The 24671-nt window shown below is 44.4% G+C and overlaps 1 protein-coding gene across 1 annotated transcript; it reads right to left on the bottom strand.

Annotated features, from left to right (window-relative positions):
- Positions 1-2132: 2132 nt before the first annotated feature.
- Positions 2133-23937, bottom strand: cyp2r1 (cytochrome P450, family 2, subfamily R, polypeptide 1). Its single transcript, XM_078415598.1, has 5 exons — positions 23698-23937; positions 16644-16785; positions 6776-7408; positions 4998-5327; positions 2133-2308 (listed from the first exon to the last, which is right to left on the bottom strand). Exons 1-5 carry the CDS (start codon positions 23935-23937, stop codon positions 2133-2135), a joined length of 1521 nt encoding a protein of 506 aa, XP_078271724.1.
- Positions 23938-24671: the final 734 nt, after the last annotated feature.

Here is a 24671-nt window from a genome sequence, read left to right as displayed (position 1 = left end):
CGGAAACAGTCCCTTTGGCCCAACTTGCCCACACCGACCAACACGTCCCCCATCTACACTAGTTCCACCGACCTGTGTGTCTCATATCCGTCTAAACCTGTCCTATCCATGTACCTGCCTAAATTTTTATTAAACGTTGTGATAGTACCTCCTCAGGCAGCTTGTTCCATTCCCCCGCTACCCTTTGTGTAAAAAAGTTACCCCCTCAGGTGCCGCCTTCCCCCTCCCCTCAAACTTTAAACCTATAAATCCTCTGATTCTCCATTCCCTTACTCTGGGCAAGAGACTCTGCGTCTACCCGATCTATCCCACTCATGATTTTGTATATAAGATCACCCTTCATCCTCATGCAAGCCCTAGCCTGCTCAACCTCTTCCTATAGCTCAGACCCTTGTGCGTTACTGGAATTTTAAAACACTCCGCCTACACAAATCTTTGAAAGTTTCGGAAACTGTAGATGGAATAACCTTTTTCATAAGATTATTGCTACTTTGAAAGAGCAATAAATGAATTGTATTTTTAAATAACAGTGCACAGGATCCTTAGTTTATAAATGCAGGCACAGGAGAGGAAATCAAGGAAGGAATGCTCGCGCCACGTGAATTATTAACCCGGTCTCAAGTTGCGTCTGATTTTGGGCATTGAAATTAAGAATTTATGTTGTCCAGTGGGTGGCAGAGCTCTATTGCTGTGAGATTCAGGGGATCTGTGAATTCTCCTAGTTCTGAGGAGAAATTGTGATCAGTTTTCTTTGGCAGCAAAGAGATTGGGAAATTTGACAGAGATACATGAAGTTGGTGTCACCTGACAAAAAGACTGAGAACCAGAGACATTTAAGATAATTGTCAAAGGAATCCAGCGGACAAAGAGGAGATATTATTTCAAGCACTTGATATTCGGGATTTGGAATACCAAGCCTGAAAAATTGATGTAACTTATTCAATAGTAACTACTGAAGAATTGGAAATAATCATTAAGAGGACAACCCCAGGACTTTGGAGTAAGAATAGTAGAAAAAGATGAACTGGATATTTTTCAGAAAGTGCCTTTAGTTTAATGACACCCTTCTGTACTGTCCATGTCTTATGCTAAACTGGGTGAAGGTAATATGGTACAGAAGCATAGTGGGAAGAGTCAACATCCAACTCCATTCTGCTCTGCAATTCAATGTGATGACGTCTGGTTCTCCATCCTAATCCCAAATTCCTACCCTCGCCTTGATGACTTTTGTGTCCAGAAATCTACCTGGCCAACTTTTCTAAGTGTATTCTGTAACTTGGTTTCCAGTACCTTCTGTGGTAGAAAATTTCAGAGATTGACCATACAATGAATGAGGAAATCTTCCATCTCAACCCTCGTTATCTTATTATGTATCCTATCATTTCTGGATGTGGAGCTCACAGGCAGGCTATCTAGCCTGATTGGGAATTTGCGTTCCAATGAGATTCGTCCTCCCTCACACACCCCCCCCCCCTCCCCCACATTGTGCCATTTCTGGCAAGTATATCATATCTTAGGCATAGAAACCAAAATTGCACACGATACCCCAGGTGTGGTCTCACCAAGGTTCTGCATAGGCATACTCAGATATTCCTGCTCCTATACTCAGAATAATTTGCAATAAACATCAACGTACAATTTGCTTTCCACACGCTTGCCATATCTGCATGTTGCTTTCAGTACACCCAGGTCTCTTGCACATTAACAAATCCCCACCTGTCACCATGCAACTATTTTTCTTTTGTCCCTACAATATGGATGATTCCCCATTTATCCATGTTGTCTTCATCCTCAATTTTGCCCATTCACATAAACTGTGAATTCCCCTTCAAGCTTCTTTGTCCCATTTTATTTTGCTTAATCATAATATTAGGCAATACAAAATAGAATTTGGTTATAAAATGGTCTGAAGGGTTCCAACCTGAAACATCACCTATCCATTTCCTCCAGAGATGTTGCCTGATCAGCTGAGTCACTCTAGCATTTAGTGTCCATCTTTGGTATAAAGCAACATCTGCAGTTCCTTTTTATTACATTAGAGTTTGGTTATCCCTGGTTCTTAATTGTAGATTAATTCCCTCCCAACCATAGTGATATTTACATTGATAACTAACTACTTTAATATTCTCTTCTCAACGTCTTTGAGCTGAGATAAGATATGGATGAGGCTGTAATGTCATTCCCAATTTGGGTTTCAGATTTGGAACAGTTCCAGGTGGGAAATGAATGTGAAATCTTTGTAAAAGCATGGTAAAAAACAGAAATAACTCCATTCTTGCAAGCTGTTCTCCAAGGCAGTGTCTTCGACCTACAAAATATAAAATTGAAGACAAATTATCCAATTCTCTTAAAAAGGCGAATTGTGTATTAATACTACTTCCTCTTCAGAGTGTTCAATGTTATTAACAATACATTGCTCATATACCCCCACTAAAACCATCCCTGTGCATTACATGCCAGACATTATGGTGAAAGTAAAGATGAGGTTGGCAGTGCTGATTGTAGCTTGGGACCAAGTCAGGCACCGACTTTTGTTAAATAGAAATATACAAGCATAGATTGCGTAAACAGTCAGAAACTTTTTTCCCCCCAGGGTATAAATGTAAGGAATAGAGGGCATAGATTTAAGGTGAGAGGAATGAAGTTTAAAGGAGATGGGTTATTTTTTTTTTCACACGAAGGGTGGTAAGTGCTTGTAATGTGTTTCCTGGGTGGTGATGGAGGCAGATGCAATAGTTGCACTTAGAGACTTCGATAGGCCCATGGATATGCAGAGATTAGTGGGATATGAATCATTTACAAGTAGAGGAGACTAGTTGAACTTGGCATTAATTTCAGCACAGACATTGTGGCCCAAGGGGCCCGTTCCTGTGCTGTATTCTGTGTTCTACGTTGATCACAAATCCAGAAGCTGTTCACAAATGCACTGCCTCATCTTTATTCTGTTTCTCCATTTGAATACAAACCAGAGCGTGAAATGTTACTGATATTGGAGGCATGGATTAGCCTGCCACAAGGTACCCTTTTGACAGTATTGTAACTCTTAATTAGTGCTGCACACTCTGCAGCATGGAGAATTAAACCATTACAAGTCCGGAGTCTCACTCCTCTGACTTTTAATCATTGCAGATTATTATTTGAAAATAAATTACTCCATTTCTTTTCTAGCTTGTTCGTTATTTCTCTTTGTGCAGTCTCTCCTTTCTTTTATTTTCTGTGTACAATTTCATGCTGAATTTGTTGTTCTAACTCATGCTTACTGTTTCAAACTTTGACATTACTGATTGCTCAATGTGGTTTGTTGAGGACATGGTAGCAAGTGGTGCTGCCTTACAGTGCCAGAGACCCCGGGTTCGATCCTGACTATGGGTGCTGTCTGTATGGAGTTTGTACGTTCTCCCCGTGACCATGTGGGTTTTCTCTGGGTGCTCCGGTTTCCTCCCATACTCCAAAGACATATAGGTTTGTAGGTTAATTGGCTTTGTTAAAATTGTAAATTCACCCTAGTGTGTGTGACAGTGCTAGTGTACGGGAATGTTGGTCGGCATAGACTCAGTGGGCCGAAGGGCCTGTTTCTCTAAATTTAGAGCTGTAGCTCTAAATGAAACTAAAAGACATGAGACATTTACACCTCCTGTTTCGTACATCCCAAAGTCCTTGCAGATGTCTCCACACTTTTTGACCCACAAGTAGCATCTTTCCATGGAATAAATCCTTCTCGTTCTTCACAAATTGCCCATTTTCATTTAGGCAATGAAAATAGATGGTTCATAATGAAATTAAGGTTACTATATTTAAAAATACGAGTGGAGACCACTCCAGAGTTCAGGGGAACAGTGGTCAGACACATTAACAATCTTATGATGACCGGCATCTCCAAATTGTAGAATCCTGGAAGTACTTCCTTTATGTTTAAATAATTTTTGTTGTCCAGGGCCCTGAAAACTGGCTAGCATACAACTTTACAGGGTCAGAGTCCTCCAGAGTTTGTGGATAATAAGGTGCCTGAACACATGATTAATAAGCATATGTGTCAGGTGGCCACAAAACAAGGTCATGACATTTGGCTCTTTGGAGGTGTTATATCACTGAACCATAATGAAAAATATCACTGCAGTCCTTCAATAAACTACCCCAATTCATGGCGTTTAAAAAATCTTTTCACAGTCCATATGACATAAACTAAACATTTCATATAGAAACAAGACCCTGCAGATGCTGGTTAAAAAAACAGAAAAAGATACAAGGTGCTGGAGTAACTCAGCGGGTCAGGCAGCATCAATTCATTTTATCTTCTGCAACCTAGCTGCTCAAACGTAACAGTCAAATCTTACACTCGTTTTGCTGGATGTTTATTTTTCAGTAATACCTACCAGGTCATGACCAAAAACATAAAGTGACTGGTGTCCCAGATATTTATGTGTAAGACAACTGGGCTATGGTAGAGCTAGCTACCTCAAAGCACAACCTAACAAGTTTCTTATTCCACAACAGATTCTTGTGTATTTTTCTTCCAATGACAGCTTTGGTATTTGTCAGTTCAACTTACCGAACAGTGACAGGCCTGAATAGAGTGGATGTGGAGAGGATGTTTGCGGTGCTGAGAGAGTCTAGGACCAGGGGTCACAGTTTCAGAATAAAAGGACGTACCTTTAGAAAGGAAACGAGGAGGAATTTCTTTAGTCAGAGGGGGATGAATCTAGGATTCATTGGGTATTGGGGAGGAGAGTCATTGGGTATTTTTAAACCGGAGATTGACAAATTCCTGATTATTAAGGGTGTCAAAGTTATGGGGTTAAGGCAGTGTATGGGGTTGAGAGAGAAAGATAAATCAGCCATGATCAAATGGCAGAGTAGACTCGATGGGTTGAATGGCCTAATTTTGCTCCTATGACTAATGAACATGAACTTAAACTTTAAAAAAAACTTTGTAGCTGTCAATCAATGTTGCTTGTCTCTGCTGAAGTGAGAAAGTTTGGAATTGCAATGCCTCTTACCAATGGAAAACGGAACAAACGCCTCTTTCTTCACAAATTGCCCGTTTTTATCCAGGAATCTCTCAGGACAAAATAGATCGGGAGTATTCCAATATTTTTCATCAAAATGCACAGAGTAGAGATTTGTTATAACTGTAGTTCCCTTTGGAATGGAATAGCCCCGAACAACAGTGTTCTTGGTGGTTGCATGGAAAATACCAAGTGGTGCTATGTTGCAGTATCTCAAAACTTCGTGTAACACTGCCTCTGTATATGGCATCTGTGACTTGTGTTCCATGGAGGGCATATCCTTTTTGCCCACAACTGTGTCAATTTCTTGATGCACCCTTTCTGTAAAATGAAAGAAATAATAACCTTAATGATATTATAAGTTGTAAAGTACTTTTGTTGAGGTTTCACTTTAGAATTGTTGTGTGAACTATAGGGGTTGAGTAGGAATCACTGCATCACACAGCATGGAAACAGGCCATTCAGCCCAACTCGACCATACTGACCAAGATGCCACATTTAAGCTAGACCATTTGCCTGCCTTTGGCCCATATCCCTCTAAAGTTTTCCTATTCACGTACATATCCAACCATGTTCTAAGTCCTGTTATTATCCTTGCCATGCTCGCACCATAGACCTATCCTTGCCCATGCTCACACCATAGACCTATCACCTCCTTTGGGAAAATGTTGCCCCTCAGGTTCCTTTTAAATGATTCCCCTATGCACTTGATATTTGGGCACACAGTATTGGAGGAACTGAGCAGGTCAGGTAGCATCTCTGGATGGTGACCTTTTGGGTCTGCATCTTTTAAGTTTGGACTGGCTTAGGTCTTGTTTCGATGCAGAATCTATTTTTTAAATGTCAACAGTTCACCAATACTGATAATCATGCCTGCTTTCGCTTCTAGAAGTAATAGGAAGTAAGATTTACCGGGGAAAGAAACACCTAAGTATTTAATGAACTCTGGTGAACTTTGATATTTAATCATTTTAATTTAGGTGAGTGCCATAGAGTCACTTGCGACTGCGTTTATCCAGATCAGACCATCCCACACATCATGAATGACTGCTCACTGAGGCTTTCCCCCGGTGGCATTAAGGCCATCCATCCAGCAACTGATGCTGCCCTGGCCTGGGTGTCTACCCTTGACCTACAACTTTCGGCTGTGCACGCCATATGCAAGAAGAAGAGGATGGAATCATATCATATCATATCATATATATACAGCCGGAAACAGGCCTTTTCGGCCCTCCAAGTCCGTGCCGCCCAGCGATCCCCGCACATTAACACTATCCTACACCCACTAGGGACAATTTTTACATTTACCCAGCCAATTAACCTACATACCTGTACGTCTTTGGAGTGTGGGAGGAAACCGAAGATCTCGGAGAAAACCCACGCAGGTCACGGGGAGAACGTACAAACTCCTTACAGTACAGCACCCGTAGTCAGGATCGAACCTGAGTCTCCGGCGCTGCATTCGCTGTAAAGCAGCAACTCTACCGCTGCGCTACCGTGCCGCCCATAGAGGGCAGAAACTTGCCATTCAGCCCAGACTTTGCTCCCATTTAGGCTAATCCAACAAGAATCCCTTGGTCTCCCCACATTCTCATCGTCCCCCCCTATATGCCACCGACCATCTGCACACTAGGCAATTTACAGAGGCCAATTAACCTACCAACACATGCGTCTTTGGGTTGTGGGAGGTAACGGAAGCAAGCCTCGCAACATGAACATGTAAACCTCACACAGACGGCATCCCTGATGTCTGAGTATTATTTTCTCACCTTGAATATTTGGATATAGTGCCATGTACAAAATGACCCATCTAAGTGCGTTAGTTGTTGTCTCTGTTCCGGCGATAATGAGTTCGCCAACAGTAAAAATTAAGTTTTCTGTTGAAAAGGAAGATTCAGGATCATTAATATTCTTTTCCAATTCATCCAGATATGAATCGATGAGATGCCGGGGCTCCTGGGCGGTTCTATTTTGGGAAAACCGCTGTATAATCTTGAGCAAAAAGTCGTAAACCTCTGCAGCATTTTTGAACAACCGCTGATGTTTCCCGAATGGCAGTAAACCGATCCAAGGGAAGGCATTGTAGAGAAACGCCCAGATACTGGCAGCTAGTTCTACATTTTCGCTGAATATCTCAATCATATGTTGGTACTCTGTGTCATCGTACGTAAAACGCTCTCCAAAAACGATTAGGTTTGTGATGTTGGAAACTGCGCTAGTTACAAGGCATTTGGCTTCAAAGGGCTTTCCCTTATAGATGTCAACAGCATCCAAAAAGATCAGGCATTCCTCAGAAATTCTGTTTTCAAAACTCTTCTGACCTGGACCGAAGTAACGAAAACAATTCACAGCTACCTTCCGATGATCAGTCCAACCACGACCATATTTGGAATTTAACAGTCCTAAGGGGAGAGCAGGAAAGACACAAAGAGTTCATAAGCAATAAAAGCAGAATTAGGCCATTTGGCCCATCAAGTCTACTCTGCCATTCAATCATGGTTGATCTATCTTTCCCTCTCAACTCCATTCTCCTGCTTTCTCCCCATAACCCTTGACATCCTTAATAATCAAGAATCTATCTATCTCTGCCTTAAAAATATCCATTGACTTGGTCTCCACATCCTCCTGTGGCAATGAATTTCACAGGTTAACCCTCCTCTGACTAAAGAAATTCCTCCATCACCTTTCTGAAGGTATGTCCTTTTTTCCTGAATCCTAGACTCTCCTACTAGTGGAAACATCCTCTCCACAACCGCTCTACCCAAGCTTTTCACTCTTCAGTAAATTTCAATGAGGTCTGCCCTCCTCCTTCTAATCTCCAGCGAGTACTGGCCCAGTGCTGTCAAACGCTCATCATATGTTAACCCATTCATTCCTGGGATCATTTTCGTAAACATCCTCTGGACCCTCTCCAGCGCCAGCACATCCTTAGATATATCAAAGTCCTGGAGTATCTCAATGGGTCAGACAGCATCTGCGGAGAACTTGGATAGGTGATGATAGACACAAAATGATGGAGTAACTCAGCGGGACAGGAGGCATCTCTGGAGAGAAGGAATAGGTGACGTTTCGGGTCGATACCCTTCAGACAGATCTCAGGGGAGTGGGCAGTACAGAGATAAAATGCAGTCAGAGCCAGTAAGACTAGTCAGAGAACTGGGAAGGGGGAGGGGATGGAGAGAGAGGGAAAGCTAGGGCTACTTGAAGTTAGAGAAGTCAATGTTCAAACCGCTGGGCTGTAAGCTACCCAAATGAAACATGAGGTGCTGTTCCTCCAATTTACGCTGGGCCTCACTCTGACAATGGAGGAGGCCCAGGACAGAAAGGTCAGTGTGGGAATGGGAGGGGGAGTTAAAGTGTTGAGCAACCGAGTCCCATTCATCCATTCATGCTGGTTCTCTGTTATTTCACTTTCTCATGCACTCCCTGCACACTAGGGGCAATTTACAGTGGGCCAATTAACCAATAAACCCGCACATCTTTAGGATGTGGGTGGAAACTGGAGCCCATGCGGTCACTTTGAGAGTGTGCAAACACCACACAGACAGAGCCTGGGGTCTGGATCGGCCCCGGGACTCTAGCGCTGTGAGGCTGCAGCTCCACCCGCTGCACTGCTGTGCCGCCCGTCGTGCCATGAGTGATATCAGTATTGCATGTGCACATTAATTGCCCCCACCACAGGTAATTTAACCCATCACACTCCGGATCGAGTGCAGACTATTTATCATGGGTAAGTTGGAGGAAACGCCAGGATTTAACGGGAGCAGCAACATACAGCGACCAATACAGAAGAAACATGAAGAGGTCAGCTAATTACATCTTGCATTTATAAACAAATATTGTCGATCTGATCTATCACATTCACTGATTACATAATGAATGAATTCAGACCAGACATGCTTAAAGACGAGCAGTCCAACCAGGTGAATCAGGCAGGTGATTGTTGCAAACTTCTTAGCAATTAAGAATTGAAATGTTTAGAGACTTTATTGAGTCCTGCTCAGGTAAGAGACCAACAACAACTCAAAGAATTGCACAAAGCTTTCAACAGTTTATGGAGAGTTTTTATTACTGGCAGATTCATATTATCTTTTTAATTTCAAATTGCTTAATTTACAGAATACAACCTCCTCACTGTTTGGAATCGGAATTCACATTTCCCTCCAACTTGCACATCCAGCAGGCAGCATCTCTGAAGAACATGGATAGCTGAAGAAGAATATTCTGAAGAAGGGTCCCAACCCGAAATGTCACCTATCCATGTTCCCCACTGATGCTGCCTGACCCACTGATTAATCCAGTACTTTGCAGGATCAATTTATTCCAAAGAGATGGAAAGACTCTAAGGGGAGTAAGAGACACCTGTGGCTGACAAGGGAAGTCAGGGACAGCATAAAAATTAAGGAGAGGAAGTATAACATAGCAAAGAAGAGTGGGAAGACAGAGGATTGGGACTCTTTTTAAGAGCAACAAAAGTTAACTAAAGAGGCAATACGGGGAGAAAAGATGAGGTACGAGGGTAAACTAGCCAATAATATAAAGGAGGATAGCAAAAGTTTTTTAGGTATGTGAAGAGGAAAAAAATAGTCAAGGCAAATGTGGGTCCCTTGAAGACAGAAGCAGGGGAATTTATTATGGGGAACAAAGAAATGGCAGACGAGTTAAACCGTTACTTTAGATCTGTCTTCACTGAGGAAGATACACACAATCTCCCAAATGTTCTAGGGGCCGGAGAACCTAGGGTGATGGAGGAACTGAAGGAAATCCACATTAGGCAGGAAATGGTTTTGGGTAGACTGATGGGACTGAAGGCTGATAAATCCCCAGGGCCTGATGGTCTGCATCCCAGGGTACTTAAGGAGGTGGCTCTAGAAATAGTGGAAGCATTGGAGATCATATTTCAATGTTCTATAGATTCAGGATCAGTTCCTGTGGATTGGAGGATAGCAAATGTTATCCCACTTTTTAAGAAAGGAGGGAGAGAGAAAATGGGTAATTATAGACCAGTTAGTCTGACATCAGTGGTGGGGAAGATGCTGGAGTCAATCATAAAAGACGAAATTGCTGAGCATTTGGATAGCAGTAACGGGATCGTTCCGAGTCAGCATGGATTTACGAAGGGGAAATCATGCTTGACAAATCTACTGGAATTTTTTGAGGATGTAACTAGGAAAATTGACAGGGGAGAGTCAGTGGATGTGGTGTACCTCGACTTTCAGAAAGCCTTCGACAAGGTCCCACATAGGAGATTAGTGGGCAAAATTAGGGCACATGGTATTGGGGGTAGGGTACTGACATGGATAGAAAATTGGTTAACAGACAGAAAGCAAAGAGTGGGGATAAATGGGTCCCTTTCGGAATGGCAGGCAGTGACCAGTGGGGTACCGCAAGGTTCGGTGCTGGGACCCCAGCTATTTACGATATACATTAATGACTTAGACGAAGGGATTAAAAGTACCATTAGCAAATTTGCAGATGATACTAAGCTGGGTGGTAGTGTGAATTGTGAGGAAGATGCAATAAGGCTGCAGGGTGACTTGGACAGGTTGTGTGAGTGGGCGGATACATGGCAGATGCAGTTTAATGTAGATAAGTGTGAGGTTATTCACTTTGGAAGTAAGAATAGAAAGGCAGATTATTATCTGAATTGTGTCAAGTTAGGAGGAGGGGGTGTTCAACGAGATCTGGGTGTCCTAGTGCATCAGTCAATGAAAGGAAGCATGCAGGTACAGCAGGCAGTGAAGAAAGCCAATGGAATGTTGGCCTTCATAACAAGAGGAGTTGAGTATAGGAGCAAAGAGGTCCTTCTACAGTTGTACCGGGCCCTGGTGAGACCGCACCTGGAGTACTGTGTGCAGTTTTGGTCTCCAAATTTGAGGAAGGATATTCTTGCTATGGAGGGCGTGCAGCGTAGGTTCACTAGGTTAATTCCCGGAATGGCGGGACTGTCGTATGTTGAAAGGCTGGAGCGATTGGGCTTGTATACACTGGAATTTAGAAGGATGAGGGGGGATCTTATTGAAACATATAAGATAATTAGGGGATTGGACACATTAGAGGCAGGAAACATGTTCCCAATGTTGGGGGAGTCCAGAACAAGGGGCCACAGTTTAAGAATAAGGGGTAGGCCATTTAGAACGGAGATGAGGAAGAACTTTTTCAGTCAGAGAGTGGTGAAGGTGTGGAATTCTCTGCCTCAGAAGGCAGTGGAGGCCAGTTCGTTGGATGCTTTCAAGAGAGAGCTGGATAGAGCTCTTAAGGATAGCGGAGTGAGGGGGTATGGGGAGAAGGCAGGAACGGGGTACTGATTGAGAGTGATCAGCCATGATCGCATTGAATGGCGGTGCTGGCCCGAAGGGCTGAATGGCCTACTCCTGCACCTATTGTCTATTGTCTATTGTCTATTGCCTTAATTCAGTCGTCTCCTGATTGGAGAAGCAAGCGATTGTAGATGCTGTAATCTGGAGCAACAAACTGCTGGAGGAACTCAGCGGATCGAGCAGCAATGGATGCCCCATTCACTCATCTCATGCACTGTCAGGTTTTTAAAAACAACTTGGTTTTAAAATTCCCACCACGTACTGATATTCTTCTGCTCCCATCCTTGTAATCTCCAGCCCAGAAACTGTGCTCCTCCCAATTCTTTTAATCATCCACAAATATAGTCGTCCCTCATTGTGAATGTTCGCCAGCTACCCAAGTCCTAGGTTCTACGATTTAGTTCCTAAATTTCTCTGCCACTTCATTCCTCTCTTCTTTTTAAAAATCTTCCTTCAGACCTTCCTCTGATGAATTTTCTGTTCATCTGCTCTCACTGGTCCTTAGGATGTCATTGTCAATACATTGTCATCTTTGACCTGGGCAGCCCATTAAGATGTTTTCCAATAGGTAGACACAAAAAACTGGAATAATTCAGCAAGGGATGGGTGACGTTTCGGGTCGAGACCCTTCTTCAGACCTCTGAAGAAGGGTCTCAACCCGAAAGGTCACACATTCCTTCTCTCCAGAGATGCTGCCCATCCCACTGAGTTACTCCAGCTTTTAGTGTCTATCTTTGGTTTAAGCCAGCATTTGCAGCTCCTTCCTGCACAAGATGTTTTCCAATGTTCAGCACCACGGATGATGTACAACACAAGCGTTGTTCCTAGAAAATGAAAAACCCACTCTACTCCAGCCTGTGTGGTTAGCTTGTCTTCAGTGACATAAAACCCTGCTTTCAGTTTCAGTATTTCTGAACTTTGTATCAGAAATAAAAGCCACCAGTGTGCCTTCCAGTAAATGTATCTTTCCTTTCAACCCTGCTCCTTCTCTCATCTGTTCACAAACAGAGATCAAAACGTTCCAGCTTTGTTAGTGGTTATCTGGAGGAGATGATGAATCGCTTGTTATTCTTGGCGGACAGTTTCCATCCATCACATTAACCAACACTCCTTTTAAAAGGGAACATTTACATTTAACGTCATTCACATCATTGTAATGCATAACTGTCCAGTGCTAATTAAACATCTCCAGAGCAAAGGCCTCGGCTGCCAGACCTGGGGAGGATCAGACTTTTGAAGCAGCAGCTAGCTATGCTGTCTAATCTATGTGTCTATCCATGACATTGTTATAGAGTCTTAGCGTCATACAGCATGGAAATTGGTCCTTCAGCCCAACGTGCCCACACTGACCAACATGTCCCATCCACAGTAATGCCTCCATTTGGCCCATATCCTTCTGAACCTTTCCTATCCATGTGCCTGTCTCAATATTTCTTAAATGTTGCGATAGTACCCGCATCAAGTACTTCCTCGAGTAGCTCGTTCCATACACCCACCACCCTTTGTGTAAAAATGTTACCCCTCAGGTTCCTATTACATCTTTCCCCCTCACCTTAAACTTATGCCCTCTGGTTCTTGATTCCCCTACTCTGCATAAAAGACTCTGTGTATTCACCCCATCAATTCCTCTCATGATTTGGTACACCCCCATACACCTCCCTATCCTCCTGCGCTCCAAGAAATAGAGTCCTAGCCTGCCCAACCTCTCCCTGCAGCTCAGGCCCTCGAGCCCTGGCAACATCATCGTAACTCTTCCCCTAACCCTTTCCAGCTTGAGAAGGGTTTGACTGATATCTGGGCAAAGGTCATAAGTGTGTGAGGACGTGTTGATAACTCCCAAGAGATTCTGCACCATCAGGACCCACCAACCCCCTTGATGGATGCGATGGTGTCCAAGTGTACGAGAATAATCCTAGGAATGATAGATTAGAATATACATGGATAAACTAGACATGCTAGAGTTGTTCGCCATAGAAAGATTTTTGAGAGAAATTTAATGGAAGTAGTATAGTCATATAACACGGGCACAGGCCCTTCGGCCCAACTTGTCCATGCCAACCAAGATGCCCCGTGTAAGTTAGTCCACTTTGCCTGTATTTGGCTCCTATCCCTCTGAAACTTTGCTATCATGTACTCGTCCAAATGTTTTTTAGGTGTTTGAAATCATGCATAAAATAAAATAAATGCTTTCAAATAATGAATGAACAATAACCAGAGGGCGTAGATTTAAGAGAACATAAGACAATATAAAACCTTGTCTAAATAAGCCTCTATAGCATAATTGTCTCATAGGCTCACAGGGATATGGTTTTACTAATAACATAAGGAATCAGATAAAGACGTGAAAAAAACAGTTCCTGGGACATCAGTAGGATGGCAGAGAGGGTTCAAATGAATTGTGCTTTCAAAGAGCCAGCACAGCCTTGATTGGCTGCTTGGCTGCCTTCCGGAATGTATTATTCTGTAATTGCATGAAAATAAGGCAGATTTATTCTGAAAATTGAAAAGCATTATTAGAGCCTTTTCATCAATAAATCCCATGTGCACTAACAGAAGTTTAATTTTTATGGTGTTTGAAAAAAAGCTAATCAATCAATTCTTGCTATGGAGGGCGTGCAGCGTAGGTTCACTAGGTTAATTCCCGGAATGGCGGGACTGTCGTATGTTGAAAGGCTGGAGCGATTGGGCTTGTATACACTGGAATTTAGAAGGATGAGGGGGGATCTTATTGAAACATATAAGATAATTAGGGGATTGGACACATTAGAGGCAGGAAACATGTTCCCAATGTTGGGGGAGTCCAGAACAAGGGGCCACAGTTTAAGGATAAGGGGTAGGCCATTTAGAACGGAGATGAGGAAGAACTTTTTCAGTCAGAGAGTGGTGAAGGTGTGGAATTCTCTGCCTCAGAAGGGAGTGGAGGCCAGTTCGTTGGATGCTTTCAAGAGAGAGCTGGATAGAGCTCTTAAGGATAGCGGAGTGAGGGGGTATGGGGAGAAGGCAGGAACGGGGTACTGATTGAGAGTGATCAGCCATGATCGCATTGAATGGCGATGCTGGCTCGAAGGGCTGAATGGCCTACTCCTGCACCTATTGTCTATTGTCTATGACATTTTATGGAAACAGTCGCCCAAACTTGTGCTAAATGTTGCATTGCGATGCAGTTCCACTGATGCACCACTGGGGGGAGGTACACTCAAAGGATTATCTCACACAGGTACTGACGTCTCTCTCCTTCCTGAACTCTGGTTTCCCCTCCAAAGACAGACACAAAATGCTGGAGTAACTCAGCGAGTCAAACAGCATATCTGGAGAAAAGGAATAGGTGACGTTTCAGGCCGAAAAGGGGTTTCGGGTCGAGACCCTTCTTCAGGAAGGGTCTCGTCACCATTGTCATCTATCCCTTTTCTCCAGAGAGGCTGCCTGACCCGCTGAGTTACTCCAGCATTTGGGGTCTATCTTTGGTTTAAACCAGCAGTTTCTTCCTACACATCTGGTTTCCCCTCTCTCATTGTCAGTAAATATCGTTGAACATAAATCAAACATCAGTTTGTCCTCATTTCTGGACATAACCGTTTAGAAAAAATATGATGGCATGCAGATTTATAAGACATAGGAGCAGAATGAGGCCATTTGGCCCATCGAGCCTCTTCCTCCATTTGATCTTGGCTGATCTATTTTTCCCTCTCAACCCTATCCTCCCCATAACCTTTGATGCCCTTACTTATCAAGAACCTATCAATCTCCACTCTAACAATATCCAATAACTTTACCTCCTCAGCCATCTGCGGCAATGAATTCCACGGTTTTATTCACAAAATGCTGGAGTAACTCAGCAGGTCAGGCAGCATCTCGGGAGAGAAGGAATGGGTGACGTTTCGGGTCGAGACCCTTCTTCAGAATTCCACGGATTCACCACAATGTGGCTAAAGAAATTCCTCCTCATCTCCATTCTAAAGGAACGTCCTTTTATTCGTAGGCTGCGAACTCTGGTCCGAGACTCTCCCATTACTGTGAACTACTCGAATATACCTGGATTTACAAGAAAAATCCAGGAGGAGATAGATTACAAATACATGGAAAGAAATGCTAGGGTTGGTTTCCTTGCAGGGAAAAGGATGGTAAAGACTGTGCTTTAGGCCAAGTATCATGTGGAACTCAATATTTGAAAATATATGCACTTCCCAATCTTTCCCCGTGATTGGTCTAAGTACTAATTTGCCAAGAGTGAAAATGTTTTGCATTCTTTTCCTTCCCTATTCTAAATTGTGTTGATTGCAATTAATGTTGTAACCACACTTTAATGCCAGATTTAAAAGCCACAAGGTAACTTTAGACTTTAGAGATACAGTTTGGAAAGAGGCCCATCGGCCCACCGAGTCCGTGCTGACCAGCGATCACCTCTGTAGGAGGAGATTTTGTACTTTACCTGTACCATATATCTGACTTTAGGCACAGACACAAAATAAAAACACTCATAGATCAGTTGTTAGTCTATCGAACAAGGCCTTAACGATGTACATTGGGAAACAGTGTGAGCAAGCTCCAACTGCTTCAAAATCCTGCAGTAACTATACGATTTCATATCCTCATGACACAATGGTTACTTGTGGAGTTGAAATCATTAATCAATGTCTCCCCAAAGTTAACTTTAACTTTCTTGGTGTTTAGAAATCTCCCTCCCATCTATCTAACATGTAAATATCAATAATGTCCAGATTTCCCTCACCAAATCGAGTCCCCCCCATAAAAGACATAATTTGTTAACCTTTGGGAGGCTTCCCTGCTAAACACAGTGACCAAGAGCATAAGAACGTAGACCGAACTACAAAGGATTATCCTCCCCCCTACTGATAAGGAAGCCTGCTTCTCAGCAGAATGTTTCAGCTTTAGCTATTTTAACTACATTCTATCTTGGCCATTTTCCCATCATGCTCCCCAGTATGTGAGCTCCAGGGTTAACCAAACTATAACTTACTCATCTTCCTCATAATTCTCAAAATTCCCATCAACAATCTTGTACATTAACATTATCCTACACACGAGGGACAATTTACAATATACAGAAGCCAAATAACCTACAAGCCTGTAAGTCTTTGGAGTGTAGGAGGAAAGCGGAGCAGCCGGAGAAAACCCATGTGGTCACAGGGAGAACGTACAAACTCTGTACAGACAGCACCCGCAGTCAGGATCGAACCCGTCTCTGGTGCTGTAAGGCAGCAACTCTACCGCTGCATCACAGTGCTCCCTTAAGGTGGGCTGGGGAGAATTCTCAGTTGTAAGTTTAAGGCAAACAATGCCTATTCCACCTGCCTACCTCCCATTTTGGTCAGCTTCTTGAAGAGAGGCAGAGATGGTCGATCGGCAAAGTTATCACTCTGGTGGACGAGGCACTCCCTGAGGGCATCATAGCCATTAATGACCACAGTCGATATCCCACCGAGATCCAGGCTGAAGATCTGTTACACAAGAAAGGCACATTTCAAGGTGCAGTTCAGGTATTTGCAATCACAATTACTAGTGGAGTGCCCCAAGGATCTGTGTTGGGTCCACTGTTGTTTGTCATTTACATTAATGATCTGGATGATGGTGTGGCAAATTGGATTAGTAAGTATGCAGATGATACTAAGATAGGTGGTGTAGTTAATAATGAAGTAGATTTTCAAAGTCTACAGAAAGACTTGGGCCTTTTGGAAGGGTGGGCTGAAAGATGGCAGATGGAGTTTAATGCTGATAAGTGTGAGGTGCTGCATTTTGGTAGGACAAATCAAAATAGGACGTACAGGGTAAATGGTAGGGAATTGAGGAATGCAGTGGAACAGAGGGATCTGGGAATAACTGTGCATTGTTCCCTGAAGGTGGAATCTCATGTGGATAGGGTGGTGAAGAAGGCGTTTGGTATGCTTGCCTTTATAAATCAGAGCATCGAATATAGAAGTTGGGACGTAATGTTGAAATTGTACAGGGCATTGGTGAGGCCGAATCTGGAGTATGGTGTGCAGTTCTGGTCGCCAAATTATAGGAAGGATGTCGACAAAATGGAGAGGGTACAGAGGAGATTTACTAGAATGTTGCCTGGGTTTCAGCACTTAAGCTACAGAGAGAGGTTGAACAGGTTGGGTCTTTATTCTTTGGAGCGTAGAAGGTTGAGGGGGGACTTGATAGAGGTTTTAAAATTTTTAAGAGAGACGGACAGAGTTGACGTGGGTAGGCTTTTCCCTTTGAGAGTGGGGAAGATTCCAACAAGGGGACATAACTTCAGAATTAAGGGACAAAAGTTTAGGGGTAACATGAGGAGTAACTTCTTTACTCAGAGGGTGGTGGCTGTGTGGAATGAGCTTCCGGTGGAAGTGGTGGAGGCAGGCTCGGTTTTATTATTTAAGAGTAAATTGGATAGGTATATGGATGGGAGGGGATTGGAGGGTTATGGTCTGAGAGCAGGTAGATGAGACTAGGTCAGAGAAAGTGGTCGGCGTGGACTGGTAGGGCCGAACGGGCCTGTTTCCGTGCTGTAATTGTTATATGGTTATATGGTTATATGGTTAAATTGAAATAAATTAGATAACAATACATGCAGTTTACATGCATAGTTTATGTTGAAATGGACACTAAGATAATTGCATTCTGCTCATACTACATGTAATAAAGCTTCTGTGAGGTTAGAATATCTCCACAAGCCGATCACATTAATATTTCTAAACTTTACTTTAAAGTTTAATATTCTTTACTTAAACCAATGCCAGTGAGTTGAGCCATTTGCACGTTAGAACAATGCAACACTTCTTGAAGCACTTTTTGCTTCCGATTTGTAATTTTGCGTTGGGATACAGGGCATGGAATCCGAAGCATCAGCAGTTTATTTGGGGCATTAACATTTCAAGTTATTTGTTTCATTGTTTTCACAATAAGGTAAATTTTTAGAACATAGAATCAGAAAAGATGGTTGTAGCCCCATTAAGTTCAACTCTGATTCCAGTGACAATGGAACTGAACACATAAAAGACATTTGAATTAGACAAATAAGAAAGGCTAAATAATTTATATTCTAGGCACTGAGAGAAGGCAAGACAAAAATAGCAGGAACTCAGTTAATAATTTCACAACACTCTATGTGAACTAAAATACTGCCAAGTATGACACTCCCCTCCAAAAGCAGACTAGGATAATCCAGGAATTTTATTTCTGCTGTTGATAAACGAGAGGCTTTTTGTAAATGGCGCCAAAATATGACAACTCGTGCATGTGTGATCCATGGAAAAAGAATCTCACTCTGCAGTGTACACGTGACAATAAAGCACCACAGATTGATTGATTGATAAAGCACCATTGATTGATTGATTGGTAGATTGATAAAGCAATTGATTGATTGATTGATTGATAAAGCACCATTGATGATTGATAAAGCACCTTTGATGATTGATATAGCACCATTGATGATTGATAAAGCACCATTGATGATTGATAAAGCACCATTGATGATTGATAAAGTACCATTGATGATTGATAAAGCCCACCATTGAGATTGTTAAACAGGACACTTTCGCCATCCCCCTTTTCCCTTCCACCTACATCCCTCCATTCTCATCCCTCCCCCCTATCTGACATCTTTTTTCGCTCCTTTTCACCCCTAGCCTTTGCACTTACTCCACCCATCTGCCAACCACCCCTCTCACCTGTATCCACCTATCACTTGCCAGGCTTTGTCTCGCCCACACCTCTGTTTTCCAGCTTTCTCCCACAACAGTCTGTATCAGGGTCCCGACCCAAAACGTTGTCTGTCCATTCTCAGAAGGCAGAAGGGTCAGTAGCCAAGGGATATTGTAAGATAATTAGCAAAATGAGCAGGAGGAGCGATAACGAATGAATGAATACTTTATTATCACATGTGGCCTGTCACAGTGAAATTCTTTGTTTTACACGCCATCGACAAAGTATGCAAAGTGTCAACACGTGAAGCATGCTGACAAAGTGACAGTGTTCATTATAGTCCCCAACGGCGACCCCTCGGATTCCTATTAAATCTCTTCCCCCTCACCTTGAACCTATGTCCTCTGGTCCTGGATTCCCCAACTCTGGGTAAAAGACTCTGTGCATCTACCTGATCTATTCCTCTCATGATTTTGTTTCCCTCTAAAAGAACTCCCGTCATCCTCCTACGCTTCATGGAATAGAGACCCAGCCTACTCAATTGCTCCCAAGAGCTCACACCCTCGAGCCCTGGCAACATCCTCATAAAATACAAACAGCACCCGTAGTCAGGATCACACCCAGGTCTCTGGCGCTGTGAGGCAGGGACACTAGCCGCTGTCACCTATCCGTGACATTGTTATAGAGTCCTGGAGCGTGGAAACAGGCCCTTCTCCTAAGTTGCCCACATCGACCAACATGCCCTGTCTCTGCTAGTCCCACCTGTCCACGTTTGGCCCATATCCCTCTAAACCTGTCCTACCCACGTACCTGTCTAAATGTTTCTTAAACATTGCGATAGTCCCTGCCTCAACTTCCTCCTCCTCGTTCCATGCACCCACCACCCTTTGTGTAAAAAACCTCTACATTGGAGATAACAGGGAACTGCAGGTGATGGGTTTCACAAAAGGACACAAAGTGCTGGAGTAACTCAGCGGGTCAGACAGCATCCCTGGAAAACATGGATCGGTGATGTTTTGGGTGTAAATATATATATATATATGTATACACATGCACATTAAAACAAATAAACAAACAATTAAAGGGGTATTAGCTGAGATGGGGTATCTTGGTCAGCATGGACAAGTTGAGCTGGAGGGCCTGTTTCTGGGCTGTACGACTCTGTGACTTTAAATGTAATGGTAAACTGTTGAAAAAAACAGCAAGGACCTTTGTACTTGACTTATCATGCTGCAACTGAGGATCAAGTACTTGGCCTCCGAGGATGTGGGATGATCTCGCACAGTATTTGCTCTCGCTGGCAGTCTGTTTGTCCTTTGTCCTTTTTGTTTGTGTGTTGGTGGTGGGGTGTTTTGTTTTGGTTGTGTATGTGGGGGGGGGTGGGGGTGGGGGGGGGGGTGGTGAGGGTGGGTGGGTATGTGGGGGGGGGTGTGGGTGGGGGAAATCTTTCTTTTTTTTTTAGGTCTCTTCCGCGGGGCCTTCCATCGCCCGGTGCGGCTCGGCCGCGGGGCCTTCCATCGCCCGGTGTGGCGCGGCCGCGGGACACCATTCTGCTTTAGTTAAACATTTTGTTCAAGATGGCCGCGCCGTTGTGTTTGGCTGCCGGCCACTGTATGTTTCTTTTTTTTTTCCTAATCAGATGTACAGCACTTTGGTCAATGTGGGTTGTTTTTAAATGTGCTATACAAATAAAATTGACTTGACTTGACTTGACTTGACGAGCCGCCCACTGGAGCAGGCATTCATATTCATGGGTATATGGAACAAGCAGCTTTTGAAAGGTACTTGGACAGATACGTGGGGAGGAAAGGTTTAGAGGGATATGGGCCAAATGCGGGCATATTGGGATTAGCACAGATGGGGCACTTTGGTTGGCATGGACCAGTTGGGCTGAAGGGCCAGTTTCCATGCTGTACGACTCTATGATCCCTTTCTGAGCCAGGTAACATTTCCCACCAGAACTTTGTTCTGTGACCTCCCCCACCCTCTTTTGCCTCTCAATGCCCCCCCCCCCCCCACATTAGGCCCCTCTTCATTCTCTCAGCAGCCCTCTCTCACCGGGTCCCTCTGTGTTGTGATAGCAATACATGACCAGGAAGAATGACTGAAACAGATTCAACAGTACCAGTGTAAAACAATCACCTCGACACACCAAGGGGACACAGTTAGTTGGGGAAAAGATCAGAGAGATGATATCAATTGGACTAGTGCAGTAGCCGGTGCTGGATTAGTCACTTCTGTGCTCTGACATGCTCTGGGTGCTGTTCTAACATGTTAATCGATTAATTGATCCCAGGCATTTACATTGAATTAACACATCCTTTTCCTTATCAATGTTGTTACATCTCACGTTGATGAATAGCTGTACAATCTAACTGTGAAAGAAGCAACCTTTATTGCTGTTGATTGAAGACAGTCTGAGTATTCCAGACACTAGAACAAAGAAACGTGTGAGAAGGAACTGCAGATGCTGGTTTAAACCGAAGATAGACACAAAAAGCTGGAGTAACTCAGCGGGACAGGCAGCATCTCTGGAGACAAGGGATGGGTAACTTTCCAGGTCGAGATGTCTGAAGAAGGGTCTCGACCCGAAACGTCACCCATTCCTTCTCTGCAGAAATGCTGCCTGTCCCGCTGAGTTACTCCAGCATTTTGTGTCTATTACTAGATCAAAGAATGTGTTTGAGCTGAGAATGATAGTTTTGAATAATACGTCTGATAAGTAACGTCTGGAGACAGGGCCGCAGATTGCCTGGTGCCCTGCACAGGGGAGGGGGAATGATCAATGATCAGAGACTTCACACTGCAGAGTCATTTACAAATGTCATGGCGCCCTTGTCTTCAATATTTTCAACAAACGGGTGTTTCTGCAGAAATGTCCTGTGCAGAAAGCATGGAATAATAATGCAGAGAGAATATTTCTGTGGACGTCAGATGTTGGGTTGGAGTGTGGATACTGGGAGGATATTGAGGGGCAGTGGTGGAGCTGGGGGCAGACTTTCCTCACCTGGCCTGGCACAAGCTTGGTGCTTTATCACGAACCCCACAGAAACTTTGTTTCCCACTTCCCAATCATCCTTCTGACCCTTCTGACGGGAAACGTTACCTGGCTCGGGAAGGGATCATAGAGTCGTACAACATGGAAACTGGCCCTTCAGCCCAACTGGTCCATGCCAACCAAAGTGTCCCATCTGTGCTAATCCCAATATGCCCGCATTTGGCCCATATCCCTCTAAATCTTTCCTCCCCACATACCTGTCCAAGTACCTTTCAAAAGCAGCTTGTTCCATATACCCACCACCCTCTGTGTGAATAAGTAGCCCCTCAGCTTGATATTAAATCTTTCCATCATTGAAATCCGACTGCATTTATCAACAATGAGTCTTCCAAGTAAAGGCGCTAGATGAATGCCTGCTCCAGTGAGCAGCTCGTGGGTCATCCCACATCCTCGGAGGCCAAGTACTTGATACTCAGTCGCAGCATGATAAGTCAAGTACAAAGGTCCTTGCTGGTTTTTTCCACAGTTTACCATTACATTTAAAGTCACAGTCATACAGCCCAGAAACAGGCCCTTCAGCTCAACTTGTCCATGCTGACCAAGAAACCCCATCTCAGCTAATACCCCTTTAACCTGTTATTGTTTGTTTATTTGTTTTAATGTGCATGTGTATATATATATATATATATATATATATATACACCCAAAACATCACCGATCCATGTTTTCCAGGGACGCTGTCTGACCCGCTGAGTTACTCCAGCACTTTGTGTCCTTTTGTGAAACCCATCACCTGCAGTTCCTTGTTATCTCCAGTGTAGAGGTTTTTTACACAAAGGGTGGTGGGTGCATGGAACGAGGAGGAGGAAGTTGAGGCAGGGACTACCGCAATGTTTAAGAAACATTTAGACAGGTACGTGGGTAGGACCGGTTTAGAGGGATATGGGCCAAACGTGGACAGGTGGGACTAGCAGAGACAGGGCATGTTGGTCGATGTGGGCAACTTAGGAGAAGGGCCTGTTTCCACGCTCCAGGACTCTATAACAATGTCACGGATAGGTGACAGCGGCTAGTGTCCCTGCCTCACAGCGCCAGAGATCTGGGTGTGATCCTGACTACGGGCGCTGTTTGTATTTTATGAGGATGTTGCCAGGACTAGAGGGTGTGAGCTACAGGGAGAGGTTGAGTAGGCTGGGTCTCTATTCCATGGAGCGCAGGGGGATGAGGGGAGATCATGAGAGGAATAGATCGGGTAGATGCACAGAGTCTTTTACCCAGAGTAGGGGAATCGAGGACCAGAGGACATAGGTTCAAGGTGAAGGGGAAGAGATTTAATAGGAATCCGAGGGGTAACTTTTTCACACAGAGGGGGGTGGGTGTATGGATCAAGCTTCCAGAGGAGGTAGTTGAGGCTGGGACCATCCCATCTTTTAAGAAACGGTTAGACAGGGACATGGATAGGACACGTTTGGAGGGACATGGACCAAGCGCAGGCAAGTGGGTCTAGAGTAGCTGGGACATTGTTGGCCGGTGAGGGCGAGATGGGCCGAAGGGCCTGTTTCCACACTGTATCACTCTGTGACTCTGTGATAGACACACAGCTTATGACCATGTAGGTCGCCGCGGGCAAGTTGGGGCGTGGGGCCAGTTTGTGCGTTGTATCCTGACTGTAGCAAGGCGGTGCGGTGCGGGCGGTCAGGGAGAGGGGAGAGAGGCTTGTCCCTACCTGCCCATGGACCTGGCTCTGTCTGAGCATGAAGACGTGCGGCTGTGTGAGGAGGGAGAGCACGCTGCCGACCAGCGGCAAGGCGGCGGGGCCGGGTGGGAAGCCACGGGGCCGGCGCTGCCTCAACACCTGTCCGAGCAACAGCAGCAACAGCAACACCAGCAACAACAACAGCCAGCCCAGCGCCCTGCCCCTGCCCGGCACCCACAGCGCACTCCCGAGCCCGCCCGCCTGCTCCATCACATCTGGCCAGAGGTGCGGACCGGGCCAAGCCTCAGCTCCCGCCCCCGACCCTCATTGGAGCGGCCCCAGGGGATGCCTCTACAGGCTGGGCAAACACACCTTGGTACAAAGTGCTCCATGCTGTCCATGCACCTGTCCACATCGCCCACATCACACACAAGCAGGTGCAGATGCTGCCTGACCTGCTGAGTTACTCCAGCATTTTGTGAATAAATACCTTCGATTTGTACCAGCATCTGCAGTTATTTTCTTATAGTGCAGGTGCTGCAATCATGTGCAAAGCATGAAAGCGCTTTGGTACAAAGTGCTCCCGCCAGCCCTTCCTATCCATGTGGACACCATCCTGGTCAAAGGTCCTGACCCGAAACGTCACCTATCCATGTTCTCCACAGATGCTGCCTGACCTGCTGAGTTACTCCAGTACTCTGTGAAACGTCACCTATCCATGTTCTCCACAGATGCTGCCTGACCTGCTGAGTTACTCCAGCTTTCATGTAAACCAGCATCTGCAGTTCCATGCTTCTGCATTCTGAATTTTTATGGTTCTTTACATCCTCCATAGATTTTTCTACTTGAAATTCATCATGCTGCATAATTCTACAGAGTTAAATAGGGTCTGTCTCACTTTAGGCGATTTTAAGGCGACTGCTGGCGACTAGGCTGTCGCCGACAGTTCGCCGGGTGTCGCGGGCATGATCGTGAGGAGTCTTCCAAGAATCGTAGTGGATCTC

This window comes from Rhinoraja longicauda, chromosome 18 (assembly GCF_053455715.1).
Source record: "Rhinoraja longicauda isolate Sanriku21f chromosome 18, sRhiLon1.1, whole genome shotgun sequence".
NCBI classification, from domain to species: Eukaryota; Metazoa; Chordata; class Chondrichthyes; order Rajiformes; family Arhynchobatidae; genus Rhinoraja; species Rhinoraja longicauda.
Note: the sequence above shows the minus strand (reverse complement) of the source record. Positions and strands in the feature narration are given on the sequence as shown.